Source organism: Anopheles arabiensis, chromosome 2 (assembly GCF_016920715.1).
Source record: "Anopheles arabiensis isolate DONGOLA chromosome 2, AaraD3, whole genome shotgun sequence".
Taxonomy (NCBI): domain Eukaryota; kingdom Metazoa; phylum Arthropoda; class Insecta; order Diptera; family Culicidae; genus Anopheles; species Anopheles arabiensis.
This window is the reverse complement of record NC_053517.1, coordinates 95391523-95404260: the sequence shown is the minus strand read 5'-3', so window position 1 is coordinate 95404260 and position 12738 is coordinate 95391523. Positions and strand designations below refer to the sequence as shown.

At 48.3% G+C, this 12738-nt stretch overlaps 3 protein-coding genes across 3 annotated transcripts; all 3 read left to right on the top strand.

Moving 5' to 3' along the window:
* The first annotated feature begins 1653 nt into the window (after window positions 1–1653).
* On the top strand, window positions 1654–2691 carry LOC120895666 (myosin regulatory light polypeptide 9-like). Its single transcript, XM_040299207.1, has one exon. It carries the CDS (start codon window positions 1753–1755, stop codon window positions 2485–2487), a length of 735 nt encoding a protein of 244 aa, XP_040155141.1. The 5' UTR covers window positions 1654–1752; the 3' UTR covers window positions 2488–2691.
* Window positions 2692–5266: 2575 nt separating this feature from the next.
* LOC120895593 lies at window positions 5267–9070 on the top strand. The gene is made up of 3 exons (XM_040299092.1): window positions 5267–5796; window positions 5879–7009; window positions 7071–9070. Exons 1-3 carry the CDS (start codon window positions 5714–5716, stop codon window positions 7309–7311), a joined length of 1455 nt encoding a protein of 484 aa, XP_040155026.1. The 5' UTR covers window positions 5267–5713; the 3' UTR covers window positions 7312–9070.
* Window positions 9071–9877: 807 nt separating this feature from the next.
* Window positions 9878–12416, top strand: LOC120895591 (vitamin K-dependent gamma-carboxylase). The gene is made up of 3 exons (XM_040299090.1): window positions 9878–9983; window positions 10049–10657; window positions 10730–12416. The coding sequence occupies exons 2-3, from the start codon at window positions 10095–10097 to the stop codon at window positions 12231–12233; spliced, it is 2067 nt and encodes a 688-aa protein (XP_040155024.1). The 5' UTR covers window positions 9878–9983; window positions 10049–10094; the 3' UTR covers window positions 12234–12416.
* Window positions 12417–12738: the final 322 nt, after the last annotated feature.

Genomic DNA, 12738 nt, shown 5'->3' with positions numbered 1-12738 from the left:
CACGTCCATTCTGATTGCAACTCACTCGTTTCGTTTTACTACGATACGCATTTACACAAATCGATGCAGCCGAAGAAGAAAAATCACACAATGGAATGCAAATCTTCCACAGGGCAGTGTTTGGGGGGGGTGAGACGGTTCAACATGACTGTAGTACTGTCCTATTTGAATATGGAAATGGCAGGAGGAGATGAAGGGAGAGAGGGAACGTGTTATGACAATAATTAGCGTGGAAAAGTATAAGATTGAATTAGCATGACTAAATGTTTCGAGGGTATAATATTAAAGGGAATTTGGGAAGAAAGCTGAACTTATTACAAACAAATTGCAAAAGGAAACTGTATAATCAACTATAAAGAAACGACATGTTCCGTCGGTTTATCGAAAACACGTGTGCGCAAAGCCAAACACTACTGATACTACTGATACTACTGTGGTAATTGTTAAATCTTTCATGTTTACGGAAAGACAACAACATTGCACAGCAAACTCGTTTAACTCGATGTGTCTATTTACATACTGCTGCATCTACTGGATCTACTGAGCATATAAAAAAGGCAATAGCACATGAGCAACATAACTATCTGTATGCAAAACTCATCACATGTTCCAAAGGCGAAAACAATGAATACAAACCAGCCCTAAATATATCAGTGTTTTATCATTGCAGTATGAAAATGAAAGATGCAGAACAAATAGGAGTGAAGAAAGAAGTTAAAATGCAAACTCGTGTTATATGATAGGGAAATCAACAACAGAAAAATGCAAAAAATGAAAACAAAAGACAAAACCATATAAACCATGTTGAAGAAAGCAAATAATCGAACAAGTAAAACAAAAACAACTCAGAACAAAAACCCATTTATTGCACAAGGGCAACACAATCATAATCGAATGATGGCAGTAGGCGCAGGGCGAGCCACGTGGTGTTATACTTATATACATATACTACTATATATATATACACACACACACACATACTGAAACGTTTACATCGTTGTTAGGTACTTCTTGTTGCGGTAGTGCGAAACCTGCAGTCCAAACTGCGCTTATGATATACACACACATACATGCATAATCTCGCGTATCAAAATGCTTTTACAATTATTGTATTGCGCTTATCATATTTACAAGAAGAAGAAGAAGAAAAAAACAACATATTAAGCATAAAAGCATATTGAGTTTACATTGATTCCCGTGTGGTGGTGGAACGATTTGAAGTTTAATTGCACGAAAGTATCACTTCCATGCCGGAACTGTAACTGGGAACCGTTCAAACATTCAAATGCGCCAAAAAAGAAGGAGTTTTCAATGAAACAATGCTTCCACCACCAGAACAGCTACAGAATATCGCAACATAAGATGATCTCTCAAAGGGTGTATGTGTTAAAATATGAAGAAAAGGTGCGAAAGGTCGCTTTAAACCCTTCTCACCCGCACACCGTTGTTAAATTGTTCTAAAAAATTTAAACGCGCTTTAAAAATTGTTTGGTGAACCAAAAACACTTGCAGCGGCTATAAATTACATACCCTTATCCCGCAAATATGTACACCCACCACCCCCGCGACGCCATGTAATGCAACTTAAAACGTCTGTTCAATAAATGGTAGAAACATGAACACGCTTTTGCTTCCGGCTAGTGCTAGGTGCTAGTTGCGCCTTCCCTCGGTTAGCAAATTTGTGCTGTGCTCAGCACAGATTGATTGTGCTTCGAAATTCCAAGAATCGCTCCCGAAGTGTCATCGCATGACATGACACAAGAGCAGAGAGATCACCTTCCCAGTTTTATCACAAGAATTGAGCTTCCTTCTGTTCTCCAGCGTTACCTAGGGTGTGTTCGAGTTTTTTTCATCAAAGCAAGCGCCTTCCCAATGTCGGCGACAGCGCATCGATCGCATCTAGCCCAGCATTCTTCATACCATCGAGCGCTACGGACGGTGCTCGTGCGCGTGATGGCTTCCATACGCCCGAATCGGTCCACTGGGCAGACCAAGAAACCCACCAACAAACCGGTCAGCGCGAAGAAGCGCCCCACATCGAACGTGTTCAGCGTGCTGGAGCAGCACCAGGTGGCGGAGTTGCGCGAGCTGTTCAACCTGCTCGACACGAGCCACGCGGGAGTGGTCGGCCGGGAGGAGCTGCGCGACATGCTGACCGTGTGGTACGAGCGGGCCCCGACCGACCAGCTGCTGGACGAGCTGATGGCCGAGGCACGAGGTTTGCCGCTCAACTTTACCCTCTTCCTGACGCTGTTTGCGCAGAAGCTGCGCGATACCGATCCGCCGGAAGTGCTCCAGAACGCGTTCCGCTGCTTCGACAGCAACGGGGACGGGACGGTCGATGCGGAGGAGCTGCGCCTGTGGCTTACGACGAAGGGCGATCAGCGGCTGACGGACGAGCAGGTGGACGAAATCTTCTGCCGGCTGGTGCCCGAGAATGGGCGGGTGAAGTATGACGCGTTCGCGAACCTCTTTCACGACTGCTAGGGTAGGATCGAAGATGGCTGTGGTTTGTTTTCAATTGTGCGGAATTGTCGCGAAGTGGCGAAACGTCGTGCGAAAGTAAACTGCGCCGGGTAAAAGTACCATCATCCTTGTGCGTGAAATTGCTGTGAGCCTGTGCTGTTTTCATTGATTCACATTAAAAATGAACATTAGTGTCCGGAAAAATACCCACTACCCCCCTTCGAATTCGCTTTCTGTTTCAAGTTCAGTTTCACCAGCGTTTTTTTTGACAATGGCTGCTCGAATACGTCCGAAAGTGGGTGAAATTGGCAACCTCGAATGTTTAGCAAATTATGATTGTGTCGCAGTGTGGTTCAAGGTGCAGGCTGAGTGTGCGCATTTCCTTAAACAACAATCCATCCACCGAACCGTGCACACACTGAGAGGAAGAGGCCACTTACATGAGCATGAGGTTTCACCTGTTTCATCCAAATGGGAAGTGCACCCAGGCAGAGGCCGTACGGAAGCGTCTTGTAACACACGTGTGATTGTGATTTATTTAAACATCTTCAATTTTCTCCTCCCCGCCTCGCGCAAGTCGCATTTTCATCATTATCCGCTTTATCGTGCCGTTACGCACCATACCACACTAGTGATGGGTAAAGATGGCACCAATCCGGAGTCGACTTCGATCCGACACCGATAAAATCGGAATCAATTCCGGAAAGTAGGTCCGCCCTGCATTATCCGGAGTCGTTTGGAGTCGTCTGGAGTCGTTCAGAGTCGTCTAGAGTCGCTCGGAGACATTCGGAGTCGGAGTCGTTCGGATTCGATCGGAGTCGGGGGTCACTGGGAGTCAGAGTCGATCGTAGTCATTCGGAGTCCATCGGAGTCGTCCGGAGTAGTCTGGAGTCGTCCGGAGTCGCTTGGAGACATTCGGAGTCGCTTGGAGACATTCGGAGTCGGAGTCGGTTGGAGTCGGGGTCATTGGGAGTCAGAGTCTTTCGTAGATCGGAGTCATCCGGGGTAGTCCGGAGTCGTCCGGAGTCGCTCGGAGTCGTCCAGAGTCGCCCGGAGTCGTCTAGAGTCGATTAGAGTCGATTAGAGTCGTCCGGAGTGGTTCGGAATGATTCGGAATTGTCCGGAGTCGTCAGTAGTCATTCGGAGTCGGAGTCGTCTAGAGTCGTTCGGAGACATTCGGAGTCGGAGTCGTCCGTAGTCATTCGGAGTCGTCCGGAGTAGTTCAGAGTCGTTCGGAATCGTCCGGAGACATTCGGAGTCGGAGTAGTCCGAAGTCATCCGGAGTCGATCGGAGTCGGAGTCATTCGGAGTCGTCTAGAGTCGATCGGAGTCGACCGGAATTGGAATCGGTCGGAGTCAACAGGAGCCATGTGCTCCTGTTGTGCTTCTTGTGCTTGTGATCAGGCTCCGGACGACTCCGAACGACTACGGCTCCGGGCTGATCTAGTGGTTCCATTTTTCTAGAGTCGGAATTGGAGTCGGATCGGAGTCGTGCGTACGCTTCAGAGAGCACATCACTATACCACACACATGCACACACGCGGCACTTTAAATGCATATTCATACCGATTTTTCGGTGCTTGGCACAACAACGCTTCAAGACTTGGAGAAAAGCTTCCCAGATCAGATTGAAGTGTGGTAGTAGGCGATGAAAGAGTCGAAACCGAAAGCGCATCGAACCGCAAAATCTCCAAAGTCGGGTGGATGGGCAAAAGGGCAAGGGGAAGGTTGGGGCACCCCGCATGGAAGAAAGTAAAAAAGCGCTGGCGGAATGCGCGAGTCAGCATTCTTTACGAGAAAAGGGCCTTTTTTCGTGCCAAATATTTATGGGTTTGTTTGTTTCCTCCTCATAATTGGGATGTATTGAGCTGTGCTTATTGGAAAAGACAATTCGTGACGTTACCAATGCTGCAGCTACTTAGATTGGGCTATTGAAACCCTCTTCTGTGTGTGCAAGCACCACTTCCGCATTTGCTAGGATGAAAAAGGGTTTAATAATAGGTATCATCAATCAACAAGGGCCCACTCCCCAGGCTCCCCAGCAGCTCTGTAATTGTATGCGCTGCAATGTGTTTGTCCGTTGGCAGCATGCGCGGATTAGCTTCCTTATGATCGTGCCAACCATCTCGCTGGATCGCTGGAATGCTTCCGATCACGTGCAGTGCACGTTGGCGGCATCGTCGTCGTCGTCGTCGTCGTCGTCCCTTCCTACGTGATTGGGGTGAGTCAATTTTTTCCACTTTCACTAATCGAACACAGCTGTGGGCATACAGGACGGGGGGTAATCTTAAGCGTTGGTTGGCCCTACGTTTAGCGCCCATTATATTCTGCAAACGACAATGTTCGGGGCAGTAGTAGTAACATCGCACAGGTTAGAGCCTTTTATTGCGATTTTAAATGCACTTTTGGTGAGAAGATTCATCATATCAAATATCTAAAATTTTATTCTACTTGTGAGAAACTGTTTCACGCACGTAGCGCAATTTAAACTCCAACAAGATAAAACGTTCGTTATTCACATTTGTTTTGAATTTCTAATAAGAAAAACACATGCATCCCGAAGTCAACAACTTACCAATTTTCCACTAACAAAACCAATTGAGAAAAAGCATTCGAATGGGGTTTCCCCCTTGGCGTGCAGCAAGCTTTGCAAAAGTGGGTTTCCAGTGCTGCTGCAGCCTTCGCACGAGTACGACCAAAAACCTGATCTTTGAATATTAGCGTAAGTATTGCATAAAGAAAAAAACTAAAAACTTCGACTTCCCTCCTACTCATTTACACAGCCTCCACATGCAGTCCAATAACGCGCGGACCGAAAAGCCGCCCGAAAAGACTGACCGAGAAAGCAAAGCATAACAAAAACAAACCACCACCACCACCGCTTCAGATCGGTTTCCGCTGTTCCGTCGGGTCGCCCCCACCACCATCATTCAAACAGATCTCCAGTGGTGGCTACCACCGCCGAAAACGCGAAACCACGATCGACCGCGGTTGTTGCAAAAGTGAAAAGTGAAATGTGTGTACGACCGACGACGACGACGACCCACGACGAAGCGCCATTTGCGCGCACCGCGTGAAGTCATCGCTTTGAGGGTGGGGAGAAGCCGCGCGTATTACACCACACTCGTGCTCGTACCGGAATTGGCTCGAGCGCGCGCAGTCACTGCTCGGGAACGGCACGGTATCAACGTGCGCTGGTGCTTGGTGCTTGCGGGTGTAAGTTGCGCAGGTCGAAAAGTGGGTTAAGATGAGCTTTTGGGTGACATTGGTGCTGGCGGCGATCGTGTCCGGGCGGAGCGTGCGTGCCATCAGCTACCGGAAGGATACGGGGTAAGTAAAGCGATGGGAACCGGTTACCACGCCAGTGATGTAACGCCGCATAACACCGCATAACTCAATCGTCGTCGGTTAGATTTTCCACGGACGGGAAGGATCAGTTCGTGTTCCGGGAGCCGGGTGTGACGGCAGTGGCAAGAGAACCTTCTCCCGTGGATCATGGACAGTTTACACCGATGTACACCCCCCACTACAGTGCCGATTCGCCGGTGAAGCGAGCCGGAAGGATCCGTTTCGTGGACGATTCCGATGCGTCACCGTCCACCACCACGGTGAATGGAGCTGTTAGTGGGAGCAATTTCTTCGGCAAAGGATCCGTTGCCGACGTCTCACCGGCTGGATCGCCGTTCGGGCAGCGTGAAGGTGATCAATTTTACACCGTCGGTGCATCGATACAGTTTGCCGGAGGAAATGCGGGAGGAGACACGATCACTCCACCACCGCCACCGCCAGCAGGCAGTCAGCAGAAACCGAAAAGGAAAAAGAACAAGTACAAGTACGTGGCAAACGATAAGATCTACAATGCGGACGGTGGGTTCGAGCAGCCTGGGCAGTATGGGGCGTATTCTACCTACACCGGTGCGCCACCGCAACGATTTTCGGCCCCATTGCAGGGCAACTATTTGACGGTGAATGGAGCCCGTCCGCAGCAGCAACAGCACGTTGGACAGTACGACGGTAGTTCGATGCTGAACTATCCCGAGCTGCAGAAGCAACAGTATCCGTTCAGCATTGCGCCACAGACCGGTGCTTACAATCCGTACAGTTCGTACAATCCGTACCAGTATCCTTCGGAGTCGCCGTACCCGTACGCTTCAGAGTCACCGTACGCCACCAATCCGTACCAACAGCAACCGCAAGGATACTATCCACCGCAACAGTCACTGCCTACTTCCAGCGGTCTAGCGCAACCGCCAAACGCGCAGAGCATTCTGGGGGTGCTTCAGAGCATCTTCAACTTTGCCCCCGGCACGTTCGGATCGTTCGGAGCGGCAACGACGCCACAACGTCCGGGTAGTACATTCGCCAGCCCTGGAGCCGGTTTTGGTGGCGTTGGTGGTGGTGTGGGTGGTCAGCTGCGCCAAGCGTTGGATAACATTTCCGAAAACGACGAGCTGCAGTGCGTGCCGAAGCTGATCTGCATGATGTCGCGCAGCTCGACCGGCCAGGGCTTTAGCAGCTACGTCAACCGGGGTCTACTGTCGACGTAAGTTGCGTCATGGCGGCACACAGCGGCGAACTTCTTATTGATTTTCCATACTTCACAGCATCCTGACCGCCGTGCCGGACAGCTCACCGTGGCTCAAGTTTTCCCGGGCCGCCCTGCTAGGGTACGGCATTGGGGCGAACAGCTGCGACGCGTACTATCCCAAATGTCCGAAGGATGAGATGCAGATCCTGTACTACCTGAACAACCATCGGGGTGGGTTTTTCCGCTTCTTCAGCAATGGTGAGCAACCGCAGCAGCAGCAGCAGCAGCAACAGTATCAGCAGCAGCAGTACGGGTAGAGAAACCTGCAACGGAATCAACAGTGATCGGAGTCAAATCGAACCTAAAGAAGACGACGAAATGTGCCAATCTGAATGGATAGAGGAGACAATAGGACAGCCCTTTCCTAACTTGTTATTTATTATGTGACACAAACGTATACCTGTGTGTCTCTCTCTCTCTCTCGCGTGTGTGTGTGCGTATATATGCGTGTCCCGGAAGCCCATCCAAGCAAGTGGCCGCCCTTTTTAGAGAGCGCGGTTGTGCGTAACTAATATTGCTCGCTGTCCGTGGGAAAGTGATTTGCGTGGAACAGAATTTGATGCACACCGCCATGGCCATGACGGGGCGATGTTTCTTTTTTCGGGATGGGCTGTGAGAAAGTTACTCCCTCGATGTTGTCTTTATCACACGCCACATTTAACCGTAGCCAAAGCGTGGCTTGATGGCGCAAATAATACCAACTACACACAACACACCGTTGGCGCATGATTTGCGTAAACTTGCATTAACAAGCGTGTTTGTGTGTGTGTGTGTGTACATTTTTAAAGCTATTTAATTGAACGATGTTCAACAGCAAAGACGATAGCAATTGTAACAAATGGTTGTTTAATAAATTTAAGTAAAAAAACACTTAATATCGTACTGTGAATTATTTTCGCAAATCTGTTGCTCAATTTAAACACCGCGTATGCATATGTTTGCGCCGAACGACCCTGGGGTTGGACTTTCGCAACGAAAGTTCAACCTACCTTTTCGGGTGTCCCCGACAGCAAAATCCCATTCAAACACACCTGTGCGCGTAGGAGTACAATCCACAGAGTTGTTGTTTACTTTCATCGACCTCATCTTAGCGCCGAACACGACCGCGCACCATAAGCACCTTCAAAGACAACACACGGATCTACCAATTTCGGTTTTACGGGTTTCGTCGGTCCCCGATGACGCATCTCTCCTCCGCTTCAACGCCTGTCCAAAGCCGAGCCGCTTGCCTCGTTTTATTGCCACCTTCCCCGGTGTAGTTATTCAATCGCAAGCGGACGTAATATCGTACATGTGCTCTTCCGATTTGCGCGCTTGGCCAAAGGCTTATCGGTACAACGTCTGCTAGATGCTGCGGAGTTGGCGTTTCCGCATGATTTTTCCCTGCGGTTGTGGCACACTTTGTGCCTGTGTGTGTGTATGTACAATTGCGTGTTGCTAGCAAAGGTTTCCAACCGGTGGAAAGGTGCCAAAAGGACGATAATGATAATGTGTGTGTGTGTACTATTATCCGTACCAATCAGTGCGTCCGCACCACAGGAGGGAAGGGATGGTTTGTTGCCTGTTATTGCGATATTGCCACCACATACTGGCCATTGGGTTAGACGGGTAGGTTAGGCTCGCTTATTAGGTGGCGTTGTATTTCTCCCTCCTCTGTCTGTATGATGTGTGCAACAGGTGAGCCCGAGCGCAAACATGGAAGATAATAAACATCAATTACAAGACACCCTGCCCGTCGCGGCGGTGCTTCGACCACCATACGAACAGGGAAATGTCGGGCAACGGAAACACTGTGGCTGTTGTTTGAAGAAGGAAGTTATAAACTGATCTTCTCCGCACCAGCATGACTGTTACGCGGAATTACCTTTTGAAACAGGTCAGTTAGATGGTGGATGAAAGATGTTGGCGTGCGAAAGGATCTAAAACGAAGAGAAATTAAACAAGCAATAGAAATTATCTTAACATACTTCGTCTTAATTATTGATGGGCAAGAGTAATGTATACAATACCAAGCATCCGATCTCCGGAATATTTCGGTCGCTTTCAACCTCAATATGCAGCTAACAAACTGTAGAATAAGAATAAAAAGCCAAAGCTGATGAGTGTCCAAAGCATTGAAATACAACAGGTTTGCATAGGCCTGGAAGTAAACTAACGAGCCTGTACTGGGAGACTTTGCGTATGACATGATCCTAGAGGACATCTTGTGTCATTGAACGATAGAATAGGCAACAGAAGGCTCTCTACACGGTATCTATGCTTGCCTTGAGTTGGCTAGGATGACTATAAAATGTTCGGAAGGCTTTTACTAAGAGCTGGCTAGAGTGGTTCTTTATGTAAGTCAGTAGACATCATAGAGAACATCATCTTTTTGGGTTCTTATTATTATCTTATTAATCCACCTTGGTTCTCACAGTTCCAAGTTGCCACAATTTGCTTTGGAGAGGATTTTAAGTGATGTTACTAAATGACACATATGTCCTAGCGGATATTATGACATGTTCACGTCTAAAGACGGTAGAACTTGAATGTCCTTAGAACAGGTTTTTTCTCTAATAAAAAGAAGCTTGCAAATGAATCCGGCGTGACCGCTAAAGTGCCAAGAAGAAGAAGAAGAAGAAGAAGAAGAAAAAGAAGTAGATTGTTTGAAAACATCCGTACGAAAACAAGTCCATAAATATTAAGTGATGATTCTGGAGCATTCATCGTACAAAAGAGAGGTCTCATTGCGCATGCCCACTGAGCATTACATCGGATGGGATGCCCTGGCATCCCGAAGACAAGGAAGAGCGTTCAAAGTTTGGGAGCAAAAGCTTTGAGAACAATATAAAAAGAGCGATTCCAGCGGATTGCTCGCTTCACTAGTGCGGGTAAGGTTGTCCCAATCGGTTGTCCTTCGATAAGAACTACACAATTTTCCATAAAACTCGTAAGTGCCACCCAACGAATACATCGCTAGCAGTGTTAACACCACTCAAATCCTACTCCTTACAGTACACACTGGAGATGTAGTTGACATCGAAAAACAATCCCTTCCCAAATGGCCATCTCCGAAGAACCGACACACGATTGCTCCGATGAAACATCCTACAACAAACCGGTCAACACCACCGAGCAGGATGTAACTCCAACTCCTAGTGTCCTGTCCCGGGTAAATTCGTTCCTACGCAACACCACCGGCCACGATGTGCGTTGCTTTGCCTCCTTCGATGCGTTCGTTCAGCGATGTATGTACCGGCCCGTCGATGGAGCAGCACTCGCCGTGGCCAGAGCACTGTTCGGATTGGCCATGCTCATCGACATACCGGAGGAGCGGGGTGGTGGTGATTTGGATCTACGCTGGGGTGAACCGCGGGACTGTCGGTTTCCGCTAATCCATTCGATGGAACCACTATCCCTGCCGCGGATGGGCATCACTTACGGGCTGATGTGGACAGGTGCGGCAGGGATAATGCTCGGTTATCGGTTTCGCCTGTCGGCTGCACTGTTCGCCGCGACGTATTGGTACGTGTTTCTGCTGGATAAAAGTGCCTGGAACAATCACAGCTATCTGTACGGGTTGCTCGGCACCATCTTCCTGTTTACCGATGCGCACCGATGTTGGTAAGGAACGGGACGGAAATGATAGAAGTGCGAAATACTGTATTAAAAACAACTAAAAATCTAACTCCACAGGTCAATTGATGCGTGGCGAGATCCTCCCCCGGATCAGACGGTTCCCTTTTGGAATTACTTCATACTAAAGTTTCAGTTCTTCGTGCTGTACTTTGTGGCCGGGTTGAAAAAGCTTTGCCGCGAGTGGCTGTCTGGATATGCGATGACAAACCTGGGCTATCACTGGGTGTTCTTCCCGTTCCGTGCCGTGCTCGGAGCGAAGCTTACCGATTTACTGATTGTCCACTGGTTTGGATGCCTATTCGATACGACGGTGGTGTTTTTCCTTATTTACGGTACAACGCGCCGACTGGCCACACTCTTCGCCAGTGCATTTCATCTGATGAACTCGCGACTCTTCTACATCGGGATGTTTCCGTGGGTCTGTCTTTCCCAGCTGCCACTGTACTACAGTTTTAGCTGGCCACGGAAGCTCTTGGCCAGGGGCGTTTCAAAGACAGTTTTAAACAATGAACATATCCAAGAAGGCGATGACTGTTCGCAAGAAGTGAAAGAGAGAAACAAAAGTTCCCGCAACCGTCGCCGTCGCAAGTGGTCCATGTGTGCCATGCTCGCGTACTGTTTACTACAGCTCTTCCTTCCCTATTCGCATTTTCTCACCCAAGGATACAACAACTGGACGAACGGCTTGTACGGCTACTCCTGGGACATGATGGTACACGCCTGGGACACAATTATGATCGGGATTCGGGTGGTGGACCGGGAGAATCCCGACCGGGTGCACTATGTTGAACCGTTCGCTTTCACTGACAACGATCGGTGGACCAAGCATGCCGACATGGCTGTTCAGTTTGCACGTTGCATAGAGCGAAACATTCAACGAGAGGCCCTAGTAACACACCGCCCTAATGTGTCCATCTACTTCGATATCTGGTGCAGTATGAATGGCCGGTTTCAGCAACGTATCTTCGACCCCAATGTGGACATTCTAAAAGCTCCCTGGTCACCGGTCGAACCAGTTCAATGGGTACTTCCGCTGCTGCATCAGTTCAGTGGCTTGCGCGATACGTTAATTCGCCGCAAAACGGATGAAGTTCTTGGCTGGAGTAACCATTCGGACGTACTGTTTATTGCGGATTTCCCGGGACTAACGCTGCGCAACTACGTCGGAGAAGATCTATACAATGTTTCGCTTACCGTGTTGCAGGGAACTGTACGCTATGAAGCGTCCTCGGATGAGGATGGAACGAAAAGTGCTTCAGTCATACTGCAAACCGGACAAAGCACATCCCTTCCGGCCGGCATCTTTCATGCAGTTGAAACGATCGGACCCGAACCATCGTGCTACATGTACACGTACGTTAACCGTACTAAGGAACTAGAAGCTACCAGGAACGGGGAGGAAGTGAAACAGCAACCTGCCATGCTTCCGCTTGCGGAGGAGTTTTTACATCGTTGGGAAAACTTTGTACGATTTGGGCAGCACGTTGGCAACTCGTTGCTTTACGAGCTGTACGGTGTTCCGATGCCCAGACGCCTAAAAGAGCTCGTCGCGGATGATTGAGATGGATTAAAATGGCTAGAGAAAACAAAAGCATTAAGATTAAGAAGATATTGTGTGTTAAGTGTTGTGAAACTGTGGAACGAGATAACGAGAGACTTTTTGTTTTATAATATGTTTAAAAAAAAAAACGACACAATTGGTACGATACATACAATGAATAAATAGGCAAAAATCGCTATCGTATTTGTTATTGAGTTCTAGAACTGATTCAAAACCCATGTTAGTCTTGGAACTTTTACTAAATCCATTTCGGTCCTGGAAATGATCTCAAACTCATACAGGACTTAGAACTGATCTTAAACTTATATTGATCCTGGAACTGATCTCAAAACAATAACGGTCCTGGAACGGCTCTGATCTCATACCGGTAGAAGAACTAACTGATGTTCAACTCTTGTCCTCAAAACTCCTATATCAGACCCTGAAACAATTTCAGTCCTGGAATAGATCCTGAACCCTTCTTGGTCTTGGAACTTATCCTGGATCGATATCAAACATAGAACTG

Coding starts and splice junctions, on each gene's coding strand:
- LOC120895666 (XM_040299207.1), top strand. CDS start 1,753: ATGACACAAGAGCAGAGAGATCACCTTCCCAGTTTTATCACAAGAATT.
- LOC120895593 (XM_040299092.1), top strand. CDS start 5,714: ATGAGCTTTTGGGTGACATTGGTGCTGGCGGCGATCGTGTCCGGGCGG. Junction 5,797..5,878: donor AGCTACCGGAAGGATACGGG/GTAAGTAAAGCG, acceptor GTCGTCGGTTAG/ATTTTCCACGGACGGGAAGG. Junction 7,010..7,070: donor AACCGGGGTCTACTGTCGAC/GTAAGTTGCGTC, acceptor CATACTTCACAG/CATCCTGACCGCCGTGCCGG.
- LOC120895591 (XM_040299090.1), top strand. CDS start 10,095: ATGGCCATCTCCGAAGAACCGACACACGATTGCTCCGATGAAACATCC. Junction 10,658..10,729: donor ACCGATGCGCACCGATGTTG/GTAAGGAACGGG, acceptor CTAACTCCACAG/GTCAATTGATGCGTGGCGAG.